The sequence below is a fragment of the Siniperca chuatsi genome, linkage group LG6 (genome assembly GCF_020085105.1).
Source record: "Siniperca chuatsi isolate FFG_IHB_CAS linkage group LG6, ASM2008510v1, whole genome shotgun sequence".
Classification (NCBI taxonomy): domain Eukaryota; kingdom Metazoa; phylum Chordata; class Actinopteri; order Centrarchiformes; family Sinipercidae; genus Siniperca; species Siniperca chuatsi.
Window position 1 is genome coordinate 1,201,122 of NC_058047.1, and position 20,473 is coordinate 1,221,594.

General features: G+C 43.3%; 1 protein-coding gene across 7 annotated transcripts in view; it reads right to left on the reverse strand.

The window, feature by feature from the left end:
- Positions 1-20,473, reverse strand: part of patj (PATJ crumbs cell polarity complex component) — a 135,591-nt gene that overhangs the window by 104,825 nt on the left and 10,293 nt on the right. For all 7 annotated transcript variants that reach the window (XM_044198942.1, XM_044198943.1, XM_044198936.1 and 4 more), the window contains 12 exons: positions 14,642-14,770; positions 10,356-10,604; positions 10,001-10,103; positions 9,293-9,381; positions 8,891-9,020; positions 7,560-7,685; positions 4,873-4,934; positions 4,694-4,750; positions 4,219-4,353; positions 3,049-3,249; positions 2,727-2,810; positions 1,783-1,983 (listed from right to left, as the gene is read on the reverse strand). In XM_044198942.1, the coding sequence (XP_044054877.1) occupies positions 1,783-1,983; positions 2,727-2,810; positions 3,049-3,249; positions 4,219-4,353; positions 4,694-4,750; positions 4,873-4,934; positions 7,560-7,685; positions 8,891-9,020; positions 9,293-9,381; positions 10,001-10,103; positions 10,356-10,604; positions 14,642-14,770 (1,566 nt within the window). The remainder of the gene's footprint in view (positions 1-1,782; positions 1,984-2,726; positions 2,811-3,048; positions 3,250-4,218; positions 4,354-4,693; positions 4,751-4,872; positions 4,935-7,559; positions 7,686-8,890; positions 9,021-9,292; positions 9,382-10,000; positions 10,104-10,355; positions 10,605-14,641; positions 14,771-20,473) is intronic.

Below are 20,473 nucleotides of genomic sequence, written 5' to 3' on the forward strand. Positions count from 1 at the left end.
CAACCAAACCTAGAAAACAGCTTAAATATAAGCTGCTGAAATATTACAAATCCTCTATGAGCTACCTGCAGGCGGACTATCCGAGTAAAGTGTAACCAAAAAAGTCACGTTGACCGAATGATGTATTATGATTATTATCATTATTACTACAAAAATAGCGGCACGGTCCTGCCAACAGAGCTGAAGCTGTGTCACAGCGCAGCAGACGAACAGAAGAAGAAGAACAGATCCTGTTGATCAGCGGGCAGATGAGTCACTCTGTCCCGCTGTCCACTGTTACACTCAGAAACCTCACTGTACCTTCTGTAGAGGCGGCTTGGTGCCTTTATTCCATCAACAAACCACAGAGCGGTGAGCCGAACCACGCCAGCTTCACCGTGTGTTCACCCACCTCCACCGTGAAACAACCACAGGGAGGTAATTAACTCTGTGTGAGTGCGTTTCTGTTGCACAGTTTCTATAAATGTCAGATTTCTGTCTGGTCCACCACTTCGGTTCTGACTGAAAATCTCAGCGTTCACGTTCCCCACAGAATGAATCCTAAAGACTTCGGCGAGCCCTCGCCTCTTCCTCTAGTGCACAGCAGGCCGAAGTTTCCACTTATACAGTGAAATATCTCGACATCTACTTCAGAGTGTCTGCACTGCTTTATGTCGCAGGTGGAAAACCTCGCTGAGAACAAAGACCACCTTTGCTAACAGCGTAAGGAATTACACAGTTTATATGAAATAAAACATTAACCGCAGGAGCTGTTTCACACAGCAAATACAAACTATTGAATGACTGTGACTCGTGTTAGAAATTACAGAGACACAATTAAAACGTCTTCTGGACCCAACAGAACGTACTGATGATGCACAGCACATCACGCATGCCTAAAATGCCTTTAGAAGAAATTAGAACTCAATTTCTTGCATCTCTCCGGCTCACTTTTCACTTTCAAACACTAAAACGTGATTTCATAAAATCTGAGACGAGCTGAACATGTCGAACAAAACAAACTAATACTTCCACACACACCTCCTAACGTTTTCAAGCTACTGTAACAACATAGTTAACTCTTCTGAGATGGTGTAAGTTACCAAAGTTTATTCTCACACCGCCCTCCGGATCATCAACAAACTTTGGACCTGAACTTTTATCCATCCTATAATTTTCTTTACACTGTATCTAAACTTTTCACGGGTGGCTTAAAGACATAGAAAACACTCGGCAAAGTTCAGGTTCACGTATGTTTGAGAAAGGAAGAGATGTTTTGGGAGCAACATGTCAGAGTTGTCCAACTCCTGCCATTCTCCGGGAAGCAGATGTTTTTACTTCTGTCACTGAGCTTTGGTTTAGCTGCTTCCTCACATACAGCTTTCTTTAGTAGAGCGCACCCTTGTAGCTCCAAAATTTCAAATATCTTCTTCTTCACCAAATAATTCAGGCTCTCTTTTGTGCTTTATTTCATCGCAGACACGGACAAGACAGAACAGGTGTGAACGAGTCCAAGACCTCATCCAGATCCAAGTTTCCTCTAGGGCTGCAACTAACGATTATTTTAATTATCCATTAATCTCGATTCATTGATGATTAATTCAAACGTCTGGTTCCTCCGACCAACAGAAGAAAACCTAAAGATTCAGTTTTCACTTATCGCCAACACATCTGAACCAGACAGAGTGAGTTTGTCTTGTATCATGCAATGTGCTGCACATTATTTTGTCTGAAAGGTAAAAACGAATGATCATAAATGTAAAAACAGACAGACAGGATGTTGGAGGACAGCGTTGATGTTACCTGATAATCCAGGATGCTGAAGCCGAGGCCTTTGTCTCTCTCCTTCTGCAGCTCCAACACCTGAATGTCTGGAGACCACAGAGCCAGCTCCTCTTCATCTTCATCCTGCTCCTCCTCCTCCCCCTCCTCTTCTTCCTCCTCCTCCTGGCTGTGTCGAGTCTTCTCCTCCATCAGCACCTCCTCTACTGGGGATACCGGCTCCTGACACACACAAGGGACAACAGACTCTTGGTAAATATTCAAAAGGACAATCAAATGTCCTAAATTCAGTTATCGTAAGAGCTAACCTGCCAACTGCCTCAAAAAGTTTTTTTATTATTATTATTATTACTGGAATGCATCCATGCTCCTCACACACATGCTCATCATGCTAATTTCTAGTATGATGATGAGATTCTGATATAAAACAAGAAAGTAAAAAATACCATTGTCATGCATTAATGTATGAGTCATGTATAACTAGCTGTATATTGCAGTCACATCAAAATTATGCATTTTTTTGTAAAACAAAATCCGATTAAGATGACAAATAAAATGCAATATTTTATATTTTGTGGTAGAAAAAAAAAACCCAATAATGTCACAGAATTATCCTTTAATCAACCTCTCAGTCCATCCTATTAATAATGTTTATTCATCTCAAATTCAAAATCTAATTCTCAAATGAATCCAAAAGCATTCCTTTGAACTATGAAGCTGTTGTGTGTCCGTGTCCTTCAGCTTACACTGCAAAACTTCATGCTACAAACTTAAACTCTGAATTAAAACTCTGAGTGTGTAATTTGTAAATATTCAACTGCTTCCACCAAAGCCTTTTCACTGTCATGACGGTCCGATGTCTAATTTGTGTGCGTGTACGCGATGCCATGCGTGTGCAGGAAAACACCACAGACAGACAGACAGACAGACAGACAGACAGACAGACAGACAGACAGACGGGTTACCTGTCGAACTGCCTGCTGCTGTTCAGCGACGCTCTCTCTCGGTTCTGTCTGACTGCAGAGCATCGACGACAGCTTCAGCTCGATCTGAACAAACGCCACAAAAGAATGGTTCAGCGTGTGCGTTTTATCATTTATCGCTTTAGCAACAATATGATCGTATTGACGGTTTGACGTCGGAACTAATAATTCAAAGCAAATTGTAAATAAAAGCCAACAGTTTGAATACATTTGTCATATGAATTATCAATATTGGACAAATATTGTCAGTAATACTGTGACATTGATATTGACTGTGATACTGTGTGATCCTTGATTCTCTCACCTCCTCCACACTGGGTTGTGACTGTCTTACTGGTCCAGGTCCAGTTCGCAGTGCTGGTTCAGGTTCTGGTTCAGATTCAGGTTCTGGTTCCAGGTCAGAGGTCGGGTGTCGGCAGCAGACCAGAGTGAACGGAGGAGGCACTTCTTTGAGGAACGACACCACTTCTCGACGAGACTTACCGTACAGCTGAACATCATTCACCTACACACAAACACACACACACACACACACACACCAAACTCCATACCATTTTTACTTAAAAATATACCCCCTCATTTCCTACGATATAGAGCCACATCATTTCAAAATTAAAGATCTTTAAACTGTGACATGAATAGTTACAGTACATGTGCACCCACCGTAGTTTACTACGGGACTGTCATGACTCAAGATGGCCGTCTGGCTCTCATGTCTACGCCGAGACTTGAATTATAGATTATAGATAGATTAAGATATTACCTCTAGTTAACAAGAGGCGCAGCCATAGGGTCAGCCTTACATTAATAGAGATGCAGTTTTCAAGGCAGTAAAGATCATCAGGATCAATAGCTAAAAAGAGTTGGGTGACATCAGCTTAACAGTGAAGATCAATTCTGCACTTGTCGCTCGATGATGATCCCTAGTGGAAACATATAAAGACCATAAAGTAGTGGATCCACAATTGAGCCTTGTGGCACACCATATGGAGTTTATATTTTGCCAGAAGAGATGATTTTGGAGCGACAGGTGCACTGCAGGGAGAGGTCAAACTGCTAGCTTAGCTTAATAAAGTCTGATTTACACGTTGTATCTTGTTTATTGGTGTAGAAATAGAAATGTAAAAAGGAGACATTGTGGTTTTAGTAACAGTTAGCGATGGACACTGCATCTCAAAAGTCCTGAATTCATAGTGGGGTTGTCAGGATTGTGCATTGTTACAACTCTTGCTCTCAAAACTCACATGCTGGCTTAAGAAGAAACACCTCCAACAGCCTGTGCTGGTTTAGTTTTTTTAGATAGACTTCTATGCTATGAAGCTGACAAAGCTAGACTGGCTTCCCCTGCTTCCAGTTTTTGTGCTGAGCTAAAGTTTCGTTGCCTCAAACCCATTGCAGGATTTCCAAAATGTGTAAAAAATTAAAAATAAAAACTAGTCTGACAGTTTGTCTGTGTGAGTGTACACGTATTTACCTCCAGGAGCTCGTCCTCTGGTCTCAAGACTCCATGTTTGTCCACGGGACCGCCAGGGGCCACAGAGGAGATGTAGTGGTGACCATCGAACGAGTCCAACTCCACTCCAAGACGCAGAGTGTGGATGGGCAGCAGCTGTACACAACGATACAAGACATCAGGAAGAAAAGATCCAGCATAAACACAGATTACAGAATTCAGTTGTCAGTTTATTTCAGAGACGTGTTGATTTAACTGTGTGATCATTTTGGAGGATGTAGTTTGTGATGTTGCTGAACTGTTTCTAATATTTCACCTACCCGCATTGATGGGCTGTTAAAAAAGCGTTATACCTCTCAGTATAATGCAACACAATTCAGCAGCACCACAACCTGCAGCCTCCAAAATGACCATATTAATATATTACTGTGCTGTCCTACGCTTCCAACAGTGTAATAAAGCTTCAGTTTAGATGTTTCCTCAAACGGTTTCTCACCTTAGAGGATTTTTGCAGCTCTGCATCGTCTTCAATGACAGGATCCAACTTCACCACCTGACAACACACACACACACACACACACACACACACACACACGAAAGCAGCATTACAATCATCAGTACTGAACATCCAAGATGGACACTATCAGTGAAAACTGTGTAAAACTGTGGTCTCACCAGAACTTGGTACTTTGGTCCCAGAGCCACCTCCCATTTATCCATCAGTTCTGCATCTGTAGCTGTGTACACACACACACACACACACACACACACACACACACACACACACACACAGATAGATAACAGCCTGTGTAAGCAGTGGAACAGATGTAAAAATCACAATTCAGCCATTAAAACACAGCAGCTTCCTACAGCTCATCGACTAAAACCTCCAGTACTGTAACACGACGCGTACTTGGAAGTGATGCGAGTGAAGTAGCACTGCAGCACAAATACAGTTGTGAGAGTGGTGGCATGTCGAACAGTACTTTGCCAGAAGACAAGATACATTATGTCATTGACAGGTGATGATGTATTTGCCTTTTTACTACAGAGAGCAGTGGCTTGTGCTGCCGTTCTTTGACTGATCAATTCTAGCATTTTGCAGGAGAACATTACATTTTCGTGGCGTCACCTGTTAGTACAGCTGGGGAACTCAGGTTTCCCTAAGCCCCTACCCTGATTACAGACACAGTTTCTTACATACATAACATATGGAACAGCAGGGAACGCAGGACTGACCAGAGATGTTAAATAAACAGAGGGGTTGAAAGTTAACTTTATGCAAATATGGCCGAAATTCGCCTGCAGGCTCTGCAGTGTTTTGCCAAAACATAATGATGCAGTGGTGGAACAGGAAGTTTAGCCTTTACCCGCTGTGGAGACACGGGACATTATGGGAAATAATGTGCACTTATTGAACGTGCAATATCATGGACATAATCACGAACATTCGGATTTAACCATATACACTACCTGCACATTAGATTTGATATTGCCAGAGCCTACAACCCCTTTTGCTTTGCGTAGCCTTTTGTTTCATTTTTTTACTCCACAACACTTTAAACTACACACAACAAGCCTCACATCCGAATGTATCGCATTGTTTATCTTCTTTGTTACATTAAATAACTTATATTTATTGTTTTCCTTCATTTCAGGTTTTGTGGTTTGGTGCTCGTGTGCGTAAAGTTGTTCTCTTGTTTCCTGTCGGCGGTAAACATTTGTTGCTGCTCGTTCATACCTAATACAATAACTAGTGGGGGCAAAGCAGAACTGCGGTAGCACCTGCAGCCAAAGCTACACTGCAACTGGCCTACTAGTACTAACAGTAACGCATTTAGTATGTTACACAGCAGAGCTAGAAGAAAACCTGCACTGTAGTTCTGCTGCAGTACAAACATTTCACTACATCTGCTCCAGGCCGACGGTCACCTCATTGGAATTCACCGGTTAGAAGCAAAAAGCTAAATGACTGAAATGTAAACTGTAAAGTAAGCAACTTCAACTGTGCATTTGTGTGTGTGTGTTTAATGCATTTGCACACACACAGAAACGTTTCAGCAACAATACCTTCTTAAATCACAGGAGAATAAATGGGTTTTCCAGAGCAGAGTGACTGTAGCAGTTTAAACATGAAACACTGACAGTCGGAGCAGATTACAGACCGACTCTTTGAGGAAAACCTGCTGAACTGTCGTCAGCCTGCTCTCCAACCCTTCAGGATGATTTCAGGGAGGAAACCACCACTGCTGAGCTAAAGAAAAACACCTCCATGTTCTCACAAATCTCCTCACATGTTGAGGTATTTTGCAGCAGGTCTGGCGGTGTTACAACATCAGCCTCTGATTAAATTAGCATTGCTAACCTCGTCCTTCACAGGGCAATTAATCTGCAGCGTTTGGCTGAATAAACAGGGTAATACATCGCTGCGAGGCTGTCAGACAGCTCGGACACTTTACATCTGTTGGCTGGGAGCAGGCGGGCGGCTTGCTAAGTGTTAGCGTGGCGTTTTGGCCACTTAGTAAAGCTAATGAGGAATAAAAAGAGAGGAAATAATTCAGAAAGGAGTGCTGTCAGAGGCCTGCGTTGGCATGTCTGCAGGAGCTTTCAGTGAGAAGGGTTTTTATTGACTGATACTCATGTCTTTAGATTTAAGGACCGTGTGATCGTGCGCTCATTCCATGAATCCACATCCTGTTTCACAGAACTGTAGATACATTTTAAGGAAATGCTTGATATTTTTCAGTTTTCTAAGTAAATAATTGCCTGTAAAAATGAGAAATATAAAGCTGTGACTGTGAAATCTCACTTGGCAGAACAGTGGCTGTAAAGAGTAATTCATAACTGTGGTAGTTAATCTACTTAACACTAAAATGTATCATGTTTTTTGGCCTCATATACGTCTTCAGTGCCCAGCGTGTTTGGGATGAATGGAGTAGCTGTTGTGGGGATGTGCGTTACATGGGGTTGTATACTTCTGTCTGTTTATTTGTTTGTATTTAGTTATGCGTTTTTTGTAATTAACGCTGATAAACAGAGCAATGAAGTTTCTCCACAGGGACGATACAGAGTTGTGATTACAGCTGAAACGATTAGTTAATTAATCAATTACACGATTGACGTAACCGGCCATATTGCCATGAAACCTGCTGTGGATGTTCCTGCTCCTCAGAGGATAAACCCCTTTAGATTTTTAATGACCCCGCATTCCTCTAGCGCCACCCTCAGGACAAACTTTACATTGTCCTCCGCTCAAATAACAGCTGAATCATCAGTATATTGTTTCGTACGATCCTGGAGGATGCACGTGGGGAAAATGTAGCTGTGTGTGTGTGTGTGTGTGTGTGTGTGTGTGTGCTCACCCCTTATTAGCTGTGCTGTGTTTGGGTACGTTGGTTCGAGTTTTAGCGTCGTAAAGTCAAACCCAGACGAGCGAGCCTTGACCTCCAATGATCTCCTAAATGACACACTAGACTCCCCTCTCTCCACTGACACACACACACACACACACACACACACAGTAGACATAAGAATATTCATTTCTTCCATTTCTAGCATTCGTGGCATGAAGGTCTGAAAGTGTGCTCCATCTCCCCCGTTTGTATGATTCACCTGGGGCCCCTAAAATCCCGGCTATGGACCTCTTACAGGGTTAGGGCGCTCTGACCTTTGACCGCCTGACTGATAGTTACCGTTGGTCATCTATAAAAATTACGTTTATTTTCCCGTCAGGCTCGTCGTAACTCATCATAAGTATCTGTAGATAAGAGAGCCACAGAAATGACCAGAATATAAGAAGTTGAAAACTTGAGACTGCAGGCTGCTGGTTTCCAGTCCTGTGTGTTTTCTCAGTAATGAAATAAAAAGACGTCTGGAGGAGATAAGAGCCCTGCACTCCTCTTCTTTAAAAAAAAAAAAATCACTTGTTTCTCTCTGGCCTGGAGGCTGACCAGTGCAGGCTGCAGGCCGATCGCAAGACAAAAAAATGACCCTGAACCGAGCGAATTAATCTCTCTGGACGCTGGCGGAGGAGGAATCGCAGAAAATTACACAGAGTTGTAAACAAATTTGTCATCTTAATCTGGGTGAGAGGACAGAGGCAGAGAGGCTTCAGACAGGAAATAGGAAGCAAAGCTCTGATAAGTTTAACACAGAGTTAACTTCTCTCACAGGAGAAGATTATTGTTTTAATACAATATAATCATGAACTTAGTGGAACATAAACACACAGAAAGTCACTTTACCACATCGTCGCCTGAGATACGTACATCTGTAGGAGATTCATTTGTAGTACACACAGCGGACAATATCAGTTTAAAAACACCTACAAAAAGGGAAAATAAGCTAATAAATGTTTTTTTGTAATATTATACCTATTCAGTTATTTTCATGTGGAGCCACCAAACATTAACGATGGCTCTGTCCCGTTAAGCCTCTTCAGTGAGCCAGCATGTACAAACCCCGGAACGGGCGAATACAGCCTTCATTAATGTTATTAGTTGTTACTGCACGGGGCTGCTCATCAGACTATAAGTCTCGCTTCAGTAAGAATTAGCGTTTAGTATGATACGTAGCATCTAACTACCCGTTCCTCTGCTGTGTCTGTATGTACACCTCAGGTCCTTGGTACTCTCCAAAAGCCTGGAGAGGACTGTCTATATGTATCTGTCCCTCCGTCCATCTGTCTGTCTACCTTTATCCAGGGATCTCTCCAGGGCTCTGGGTTTCTTTCTGACCAGAGTGAGGACGACAGTCTGACCGGTCTTTTTCATCACCTCCAGGACCTCCTGATTGGTCAGACCGTGGAGACTGTCGCCGTCCAACTGTTGAGACGGACAGGAGACAGAGAAAGACAGGTTAAAAAAACAAATAATAAAGGAGAGACAACAGGTAGAGACATAGGCAGGGAAAGGAGTGAAAGACATGGGCTCGGATCAGGTTGGGCTGTAATTTCTCTACATTTTAATTTGTTACATGTTTTATGAAATGTACAGTGAACGTCTGATTAGGTATGAAGAGAAGGGGAGTCTGACTTTCTAACAATTACTGACGCGTGCGGGTAAAAATTAAGGATTAAATCAGAGCAGGTTCTTACAGCGATCAGTCGATCGTGGATTCGGATGTTTCCGCTGTGATCTGCTGCGCTGCCTGGAACTACATGTTTCACAAACACACCTACTGCGTCTGAACAGGGCAAGAGACACACAGAGACACAGAGTTTAGGTTTTATTGGATCATTAAAAACAGAGCTCCACAATCTGGAGAAAATACGCAACATGTCATAAATTTGTTGTATATTCTGATGACGATACGAGTTCTGATGAAACAGCTTCACTCCTGATTTTGTGTGCGGCAAGCTGAGACAGTTAACAGATCGTGTCGCGTGAAACCAAATATTTCTATCTTCAACTTCTCAACCAAAAATAACAATATTCAGAAAATTCCATATGAATTCCTTATGAACATCCTGTTCTGATTCTTACAAACAAGCGCTGAAAACATAAAAGCCCTATAGCTGTTTCATGGTAAAAGCCCGTAGCAACACTCTCGACTACAGGCAGTTTAAGCTGCAGGTACACCGCGAACACACGTTCGAGTTAGAATGAAATGCTTTGAGCTCAAGAAAACTTAAAAGTGGAACATGCATCATCAGCAGCATGAGAGGAAGTTTTATTTGAATGTGTGTCCAAAACGTTTTAACAGAGTTTTGCTGTCCTACCTGGGCTGCTCGTGCTATTTTCTACGTACTTCTGGTGCGTTTTGCTGCGTTTTAGTTTGCTTTAACTGTTCTTTCCTGTCCTACCTTCGCTGGTCATGGGGTTGTAGCCGATGATGGAGATGCCGAGGCTCTGGCCGTCCTTCTTGGTTAGAGGAACCTCGTGGATCTCATATCCCTCCAGGTTGGGCTGAAACACACACACACACACACACACACAAAAAGAGTCCATATATTTCAGCTCAGACTGTAGTGGCTCCGTAGCCAGCGGCACATAAAGCACAAAGCAAAGAGAAAACAAACTCTTTCATCTTCTCCGGCGAGGACGCAGCGACTCTCGGAGATTAATTTGTGTTGAACAAACAAACTCGTGAAACTCTGAGTTTTTCCTCTTAAATGATTCAACAACTTCAAACTTGTAATGGTTACTCTGACTGCTCACCGTCTTGCTGAGCCGGCATTGGGGGGGCAGGTCCGGGGGTCGGGGGCTTAAGGAGGAGACGGGGGCAGAGTTCGGAGGTGGAGGGGGAGGCGGGGCTGTTGACCTCTGACCCTGGGGATCCCTGGCTATCAGCATGGTCACATGACTCCCGCACCCCTGCAGCACCATGACGACCTGGTCGCTGGTGAGGCCGCTGGTGGGCGTCGCCCCGATGCGAAGGATGTGGTCACCTGTGCGGAGACGCCCGTCCTGATTGGAGGGGAGGGGAGGAGGAGCATGCGAGCCAATCAAAGGGAAATACACAGCAATACACAGGAATTAGTGTTTCGAGTGTTCAGCTTCCATTTCAAACAGGCTTATATATTAGAGACAACGTTGCTTGTTTTTTTAAATATACGATCAAATTTTATAAATAAGTCTCCCTTCCATTCGGTGTTAAGTTGTCAATGAAACCAACACAATAATAAAAGTCTTACTGCGGCTCAAAGCGCATGACCCCGTAACCAGCGGTGAAACCTAACAGAACTTCATTCATAAAACATCACACTTTGTCTGCTCTCCAAAACTCTGACAAAACAAAAAGCTTCGTCCTTAAATACAACTCAAGTCTTCTATATTCACCCAACCAGAACAAGTCACCGGAGACGGAGATTTTACTAAAAAGGTAAAGCCCTTAAATCGTCATACTGGGAGCAATAAAACATCAAATGGCCTTCAGTCTCACCTAAATCACATAACAAAGACAGCATTTCCAATGACCATTAAACTGCCCCGTATAGCTGCAGCTAATCAAAGTGTACCTGAATGTAACTGAGCACGCAGACATCTTTGACTTGTGGTTAAATTCTGCTTCACATAAGGCGATGTTTAGAAATAATTTAGGTTTGTACCCAACACCAACAGACTTTCCTCAAACATAAAGAACAACTGAGCTGCATAAACATTTCACTCTAACCGATATTTATTTCTCTTTTCAATTAATTTCGAAATGGTTTCTGTTCTTTTTATTTGTGTTTTATGTTGCATATCCTGATCGTTCACATTAAAAAGGGGAAAGGCGAGGCACATTTCATACAAAAAGACAAATCAGATTAAAAACCAGCAAAGTGGGAGCGACTGGAAATAATTAGTGAATGAAAAGAGAGTTAGTGTTAAGTACAGAAAGTATTTTCACCAGAGTGACATGACTGTTGTTGTACAGATGGGTTTAGCACAGTGGATTTAACATGTGAGACATTATAGTGTTAATAATAATAATAATAATAATAATAATAATAATAATAATTCAGCCCCTCCCATATGTTCTTTGTCCAGCCTTTATTTATTTGAGCTGCACGCACCCGGCTATTTTGAAATTATATGAGAATTTACAGTAATTTAAATCGATTAAGATGCTTCTGTATTTTTCTGTAGTTTTCCACATTTTACAGCAAACTAAACTGCGACGTCAGCCACAAGCCAAAAGAAATACAGTCAGTGCTTTACTCCTGCTGTGGAGAAGTGAAATAGGAGCAAAGATGAAAAAGGAAAAAGCAGAGGAGGAAGACAGGAAGGGAAATGGCGAAAAGGGAGATCAGGTAAAGAGAAACAGAAGTCAGAGAGGAAAGGATAAGAAGGAACTGAGGGATTCAAGAGTGAGGAGAAAGACACGAGGGGGAGAGAAGGGAGGAAAAGGTGAGGAGGAGGAGGAGGAGGAGGAGGAGTGAGAAGACAAAGAAAAGAACAAGGACGGGTAAAGGGTGAGGCGGGGGAAGAAGCTAATCTGTTCATCAGAGACTTCAAAAAGGTCCAAGCTTCAGGTTTTTATTTGAACAGCAGAGTGTTTAAACATGTCTTGGTGTCTGAGCTTTTTCCACGTCTCTGCAGAGAAATTAATCCTGTCCAATTAATCTAATTGATCTAATTAATCCACTTACAAGGCGATAATTCCTCCTTCAGTCCTTCAGCTGCCTGCTGTCTGTTCTGACGTACTGCTCGTGTCTTTGCTGTTATTTATGCAGAAAACGTCCGCTGAGCTTTAATTTCTGCTGTAACAGCGCAGGTTCCTACTGTCGGCTGCTCAGCTGATCCGCTGAGCCAGCCGGGCTGCAGTGCCTTGCTCAAGGGCTCTTTGTTACCAGATGTGGAAGGAAAGGAAGGACATATTAACGTTTCCAAACACATCTGCCAGGACGGAGGGATGACGGTGATCATTACAAAGAGAAAAAACAGGCAGGTAGCCCTTCTCATCTATACGATCCTACTGATCACTTCCCAAATCATCCGTCAGTTTTAAATCGATTTCTTTCTTTACGGGCAACCGTTTGTCTCAGCTCATTTCCATGAAAATCATCTTACAGACACTTGAAACTTGCCGAATGTGAATAATAATTCCTCAACCTAAATGTCTTGACTGACATCTTCAGCTCTGACTCTAAATTATGCTTCACTGTTTGAGCAGTAAATAAAGACTGAGGATGAAACTCAGATAGTGGCTCAGTCACACCAGCAATTAAAAAAAAAAACAGCAAAGTTTCAGAGTGAGATCAATCCACGTGAATGGAATCGCCACAATCAGTGGATTCCCTCATGGGGAGTGAAGTAACTCCATGAAAATCTGTCGCGTAGAGTTGACCAACTGCAAACTGTCTTAAGAGCGCTGACCTCTGAGGGAAGAGAGGTGGAGGAAGCTATTGTTATATTACAGAAAGTATAAACTGCTCCATAAACGAGAAATGGTCTGAAGACAGTTATGAGACAGGAGATGATAGTAAAAATGTGTCTTTTGAATAAACCGTGATGAACTTAAATGTCTAGTTAGCAACTGTAGCTAACTTGCTAACTTGACAGATAAAAAACCAGCTAACTTGGAGAGCTACAGTGACTGATGAGAGCTAGCATGTTCCCAGCTGACTAGCGTGTTAGCGGTTAGCTCGGCAGCTACAGAAGTTCACCAACTAGTCGTGTGAGGAGTCACTACGTCACCGAGCTTGTAGCACCACATGACGTGACTGTGTCACTGTCATCAGGCCTGAACACATTTCCCTTGGAAATAAAATGTCTAAAAGGCAACACACATTAAAACACCTGCGCCTAATTTCTTCTATGTAAGCCCAAACACCCGTGGAGTCAAGACGCACATCAAGCCACGATGATATTGGCAAGATCCAGATCCGTGGTGCACCCCGCCCACTGTATCCTGACTACTTCTTCAGTCTGGGCTATGAGGTGAAATGACGCTACACAATGTGGATGGCATGTGTTGCCCTACAGTCTGAAAACAACACTAAGTTATGCTAGAAAGGCCACTGCTGCTAGGCGGCTAAATATGTTGTTTTTAAAAAGGTCAAAGTTCATATTTAAACTAAACAAGAGTCTGTTTCTTCGACATTGTGATTTGTAGTGAGAGCAGGGAGCAGGTGGAGGAAAATCTAGAGAGATGGAGGTCTGCTCTGGAAAACAGAGGAATGAAGCTCAGCCGCAGTAAGACAGAATACAGGTGCGTCAATGAGAGGGACCCAGGTGGGACGGTGAGGTCACAGGGAGCAGAGGTGAAGAAGGTGCAGGACTTTAAGTACTTAGGGTCAACGGTTCAGAGCGATGGAGACTGTGGAGAAGAGGTGAAGAGGCGAAAAGCGAGCAGGTTGGAGCGGGTGGAGGAAAGTGTCAGGTGTGTTGTGTGATAAAAGAGTCTCAGCGAGAATGAAAGGAAAGGTGTTGGAGACGGCGGTGAGACCAGCGATGTTGGACAGCTTAGAGACAGCGGCGCCGAAGGAAAGACAAGAGGCAGAGCTGGAGGCAGCAGAGCTTAAGATGCTGAGGTTCTCTTTGGGAGGGACGAGGACGGACAGGATCAGGAACGAGGACATCAGAGGGACGGCTCGTGTTAGATGTTTCGGAGATAAAGTCAGAGAGGACAGATCGAGGTGGTTTGGACGTGTCCAGAGGAGAGACTGTGAATATATTGGTAGAAGGATGCTGAGGCTGGAGCTGCCAGGCAGGAGGTCTAGAGGAAGACCAGAGAGGAGATTTATGGATGTAGTGAGAGAGGACAGGAAGCTAATTGGTGTGAGTGAAGAGGACGCAGAGGACAGGGTTAGACGGAGGCACATGATTCGCTGTGGCGACCCCTGAAAGGGAGCAGCCGAAAGGAGAAGAAGAAGAAGAGTCTGTTTCTTCACAAGATGAAGACAGTCGATCTGAAGTCAATCAAGAATCCCAAACTGCAGCGGTATAAAATGAGCACAGGTTAATGCTGACCCTGAGGTTTAATATCATGATATAATACTCAGCTGAGGCTAACTTACCTTGTCAGCCACGCTGTTTGGGATGAGCGTCCTGACCACCACGCCGGTCGTCTTCCCTCCCACGATGCCGAAGCCCAAACCAGATCCATCGTTCACCAGTTCGATCTCCTCCACGTGACCCCACTGATCCTTCAGCGCAAGACGGAAGACAGACGTTCATTAACGACCAGGTGAACAGGCTTGACAGGTGTTTTGGAGAAAAAGGTATTCTTAAAGACTCAAATAGATATTAAAAAGAATAAGAACCAGTTAGTTTGTATTTCCCCCAATCGACCAAAACCAAAAGTTTTTTTTTTTAATGCTTGAATTTAATCTGCTTGTTCTGAATATTTTTACTAAAAGAGGGAAAAGTGAATTTATTTAAAAAAAGGACACGAATGTAGAATTTCTTTTGGCCAAAAAAACTATATAAACAAGTGTAGGCTCTTTAATTGTATATGCAAATCAACATTTATTTTACTTTAATTTGTTTTGGGATAATTTTTTGAGTACTGACATTTATCTGTTTTGCTGCTCACAGTGAGGCGTGTGACTGTCTTTTTCGATTGTACGAGAACTTCAGAGTTCAATAAAGAGCTGAACAACTGGTTTTGTTGCAGAAGTACGTCACTACAAAGTTTACACACTGTCATTTTTTTAACACAACACGTGACCGAACTTTGGACTTTAAGTTCAGCCGGGCATTACGCTTCTCTCAGCTGCTCAGTTTTCCTGCTGGAAAATGTCTCTAACGTGTCGATTTGTTTGACGTTCAAGCCAAAAATGTAAAACCCAACCTGATGCATTCCAGGAATCAAAATGAATTTGATTAACCGCATTGTATTTCAGTTACTGCTCAAGGCAGAATGATTTCTTCCAGTTACTTCTATGAGCAGATCAATGCAGCCAAACAAGGATTATTTAAAAACAGAGTCGTACATGGATTAATAATTACACCGTTATTTTCGTGTTTCGCCCTGGTAGCTCGGCAGCCGCATCACAGAGCTGCCAGCTATCCGTCCTGAGGTGAAAGGTCGTTAAACTGAACCTCTGCAGGTAATTACCAGCTGAGAGCATTTCCTCCTCAGCTGCTGATCAATGAGAGGCTGCAGACACACACACACACACACACACAGTCTTCATGAAGTGGCTTTAATCACAGGTGGCTCTGGTCTCTCATTACAAGCACTGATCTGATAGAGGAGGTCTTCCTCTGTCTAATGAAACAAACCTCCTCCTCAGCTGACGGCAGGACGCTGATCACACTGAACGTGTTGAATGAACACTCTTTTCACACGAGGAGGAGATCTGTTACTGCAGAGAGTGTATTACAGTAAAGGTGTTCTGCACTGACGTCACATGTGGAAACTACATTTGTGTCTCCAGTTATTTTTTTTACACCTCTGTGTCATTTGTGGTGAAAACTTCAGGCAGGTAAATCAGAGCTGCAGAGTCTGATGCCGCTGACGTAGCAGTGTTAGCTGCTAGCATTCTGCCTGTGAGATCAATTAACACAAACCAAGTCCAGAGAGCCTCACAACCAATTTACAGTCATGTTTCATCTGGAAATAGAAACAGTGCTGATTTAATACTATATATACACACACGTGATTCTGTTCTTTATAATTGCCAACATGCTGTATGTATTGGCCACATGAGAAGTCGTGCAAATGTGTGAAACAACCCATAAATGACCTGAATTTTTGCTCCTTGGGAACAACGACGAGACGCTAATTACCTTACGACGTCTGTCTATTTTAGTCCTAGAAGTGACAAAAACTTTTGTAAAATTGTCTGAGATTAGCTGCGACAGACAAGGCCAGTTCTTGTGTTAAAAAGGGGGGCCGTCCACCGATTTTATGCATGAAAAATTGCTCACTATCGATGGTCAGTCCTCCTTCGCCTGTGAAAACTGTCGTATGATGTCTTCTATGGCTCGGGAGGAGAAGAGACTACAAATGTACAACAAGAAGTCTGCGTTACAAACTGGACGTAACGCAAAACCAATGTCTGTATTTATATAGCACTTTAATCTAAAGAGCTTTACAATTTACAACATTCACACACACTCGCTCACACACCGATCCAGGGTGCTGGTCTGACCATGTGGACAGGAGGAGCTGGGGGTCGAACTGCCAACCCTGTGATCTGCGGACAACCCGCTCTACTTCCCGAGCCACAACCGCAAAAACGCATTGCACCGAGTTGCATTATGGGAAATGTAGGATCCAGTGTATTTGGAGTTTGATCCATACTAGGGATACTACATATCTCGGCCTCAACACTGCACTACTACGTCGCTCTTTTAAATGCATTCTGGCTGATGAGTGATTGCTCCGCCCAGGCTTCCTTCGCCTTTCTCCTTTAAAATGAGGATTTTCTGGCTGACAGAAGCGAACAATAAACTAAAACTCCAAATATCCTTTCAGAAACATGCAGGGGACGTGGGGAGTCCTGGTGCGTACCACTGAATCGCAACACTTCTGTTGGTTAACACCAATCTCTCTCTCTTTCCCCCAACGTTTCCCGTCTGCACCTCCACTGTGATCCATCTAATAAAAGGCAAAATGCCAAATATAATTGTATAAAAAAGAAAAACAGTTCAGACCGAAATGCATCCACAGCACAGCGTCTGTGCTGAAGGCTGACATCAGGCCTGACTGACAGATCCATGATTCTCTGATCAGACACTTTCTGATTTAAACTATTTTTTATTTAGACAAAGTTCTTGTACAGTTGCTCATGTTTAGACATAATAAACTCCAGAACAAGGTCATTATTTTCTCAGCTTTCAGTGATGAGCAGAGATGCATGCTGGGAGAAGGGCCTGTGCAGGATTTTTTTTTAAATCGAGCCGTCAGTCAGGAAGTGTTTGTTTTCACGTGTGACCAGGATGACTGAGGGGAGTTCACAGAAAAGTTTATCAACTTTATCCAGTTGTTCTTTAGTTCATTTCCTCTTAGTCGAGGCAGTTTTAAAGGCCCCTTCAGGTTTCTTTAATTGCACAATCTGTTATTTTTTATCTCTGTTCTTTCGGCTTTTCATCATTTTTAGGAGAGCCATAAATTAAACTCTAAACTCCAGAGTGCATTCGCTGACGCGCTGTCCTAATCGATGTTGGGAAAATATTCACTAAATAGACAAAAGCTGTAAAATCGTATCTGACTCGTTGATTTATACCCGTCTTTATGAGCGACTTTACAGTTACAGTTTCCTGTCGGCAGCGGACCGAATCCTGCAGAAAGAGGAGCTAAGAGGTTCAACGCCGGGACAGCACATCAGCGGTGATGGCAGGTCAGAGCCGCCTGAATCCGCCATCACAGAGGAGTCTTGGCTTTGGGAGACGGATAGTTAGCCAGGCCAGGCGAACAGCAATAAAGTCCCAGCCAGAGTTGTGTTTTTAATGCCCGCGGCTCCATTAAACGTGACCTCGACAGAAACGGGACATGAATAAAACAAAAGCAGGAGGATCGGAGGCTTGGTATGCAGGACGGGGCCCGGATCCAATGAGTAAGGAGGAGGAGGAGGAGGGTAACAAACAAGAGGGACAGTGTAATTCTGTGTGATAATGACCCGACAATAGAGCCGAGCAGAATCATTACGGCTGAGGCTAACCTCACATTAACAGTCCAGACCTGCTCCAGTTTGTCACCACATCGTTTTTCTTACCGAAATCTTTCTTTTGCTTATTTAAATGTCTAAGTTCTCGAACATGTTCATGTCCTCTCGTGTGTTCAGTGCAATAACTCAGGCATACATACACTAACATGTATAGAGCTGGTGATTCTTCTGTCTACTGTGAATATACAACATCTACAGCATTTCAGTCCAGGAAAAGGGGGCCCTCTGTTGCTTCTGAAGGTTTCTCTTTATTTACCATTAAAAAGGGGTCTGGGGTTTTATCGTCATGAAATGTGTTATAATAATAAAACTTTATTTATAGAGCACTTATCAAAACAAAGTACAAAGTGCTTCACAACAGAAGAAATAAAACACCACAGTGAATGACGAAATATAAAGAAATAAAATACACAAAAGCAATAAAATAAGCAGCCAGTTCAGGTAAAATCAGGATCTGCTTTCTGATAAAAATGTGTTTTGAGACGAGACTTAAACGAAGACTCTGACTCAGACAGCCTGATGTCTTCGGGCAGGTTGATCCAGAGCCTCGGGGCCCTGATGGCCAAAGCTCTGCCCCCCTTAGTTTCCATCCTGGACTCAGGAACAGACAGGAGACCCCTGCCCGAAGATCTCAGACTACGTGAAGGTTCATAAGGGATTACAAGGTCTAAAATACAGTCTGGAGCCATGAAGAGCCTTAAAAGTAATCAACAAGATCTTAAAATCAGTCCTGAAACCAACAGGGAGCCGATGTAAAGAGGCTGAACCAGGTGTGATGTGGTCGCAGCTCTCGGTCCTGGTTTACAGCCGAGCAGCTGAGTCCTGTACAGTCTGCAGTCTGTCAGAGTTTTTAGATTAAGACGAGTGAACGGGCTGTTACAGTAATCGAGGCGTGAGGAGATAAAAGCACGAACAACAGTTTGTTGCTCAAAACATAAATTGCTATCAAACAGGACACTGAGATTTCCTGCAACAGGACATGTTATCGTTGGCTTTCCAATCAAAATGGACTTGAATACTTGAATGACTTCCCATGAGAGACAGTCAGAACGGCATAATAGTTTGGAGAGGACAGTCAGAGATTCAGCCTAAAAGCTCACATCTTCAGTCCAAAGCGTCTGACTGCATCGCGCTGCAGCTGCATCGCAGTTTCAACGTCGGGCGGAAACGTTTCAGAAGTGGAGCGTCTGTTTGCTCAGCAGCCACATGGCTTCGCCGACATTTTTCATATTTTACAAAACATAAATACACGTTTGCAGCTCAGTTAGATAGTAACAGATGCTTTCATGTGACAACCTTTATTCGCCTCTAACTTCCGTTTTACAGCCGCTTTTCTCTTTTTGTCTGACGATGTGATCATGATTTGATCTGCAATGCAGCAGCTTGTGAACGACTGCTGGTTAACATGCTATTTATGAGCCGCGATCGATTTTCACACTCGCTCCGTTGTCGGACAACAGAAACAGAAAAATACAGCTGCATTAAAAACACAGAGAGCAGGAGGAGCCCGTCTCACAAACTACACAAAATACAAGTTTTGCTGTAAACGTGTTAAGACAAACTCGGCATCAAATGAAAATACATAGTTAAATGTTAATTTTACGTCAATTACCAAAAAATATTAGTATTTATGTGCATGAAGTGAATTTCAGAGACACGAGCGGTTTGTGCGTGGACATTCGCTGCTTCACGGCTCATCGCTGTCGGGAGACTCCTCAGAGCTCCACCGACCACAGACTGGGAAACTCTGGTTTAATTAAAGCCAATTAAACAGAACAGAAGCTTCACCTCGCCTCATGTCTGCCTCCCTCATCTTCACCCTCCAAATATGCCCCGGGTGAAGTTATCTGCAGTACGACCTTCGACCCTTCGTCTCACTTCAGAGAGCAATTGTGGACCGAGTCTCATAATGACGTCATTTCCTCATTTATCTGTGCGTCCGTCTCTCCTCTGTAGTCACTCTCTCCCGCCTCGCTGTCGGTCTTTGACTCGCCCGTCATGTCGACATTCATTGATCGCGCCTCCTCGCAGACTTAAATACATATTGTCAGGAGCGATGCTGCAAGTGGAGCACTAACTTGATTTCCTATAGGCTTTAAGGTCATAAAAATCATCCGAGTCAATGTCAGCAGACTTACGGCTCATCATAAACAGGAGGTCTCACTCTGATACAGAGGCACGGCCTCAAAGTGACCTCCGGGTGTGATTGACGCCCTCTCTGCAAGGCTTGTT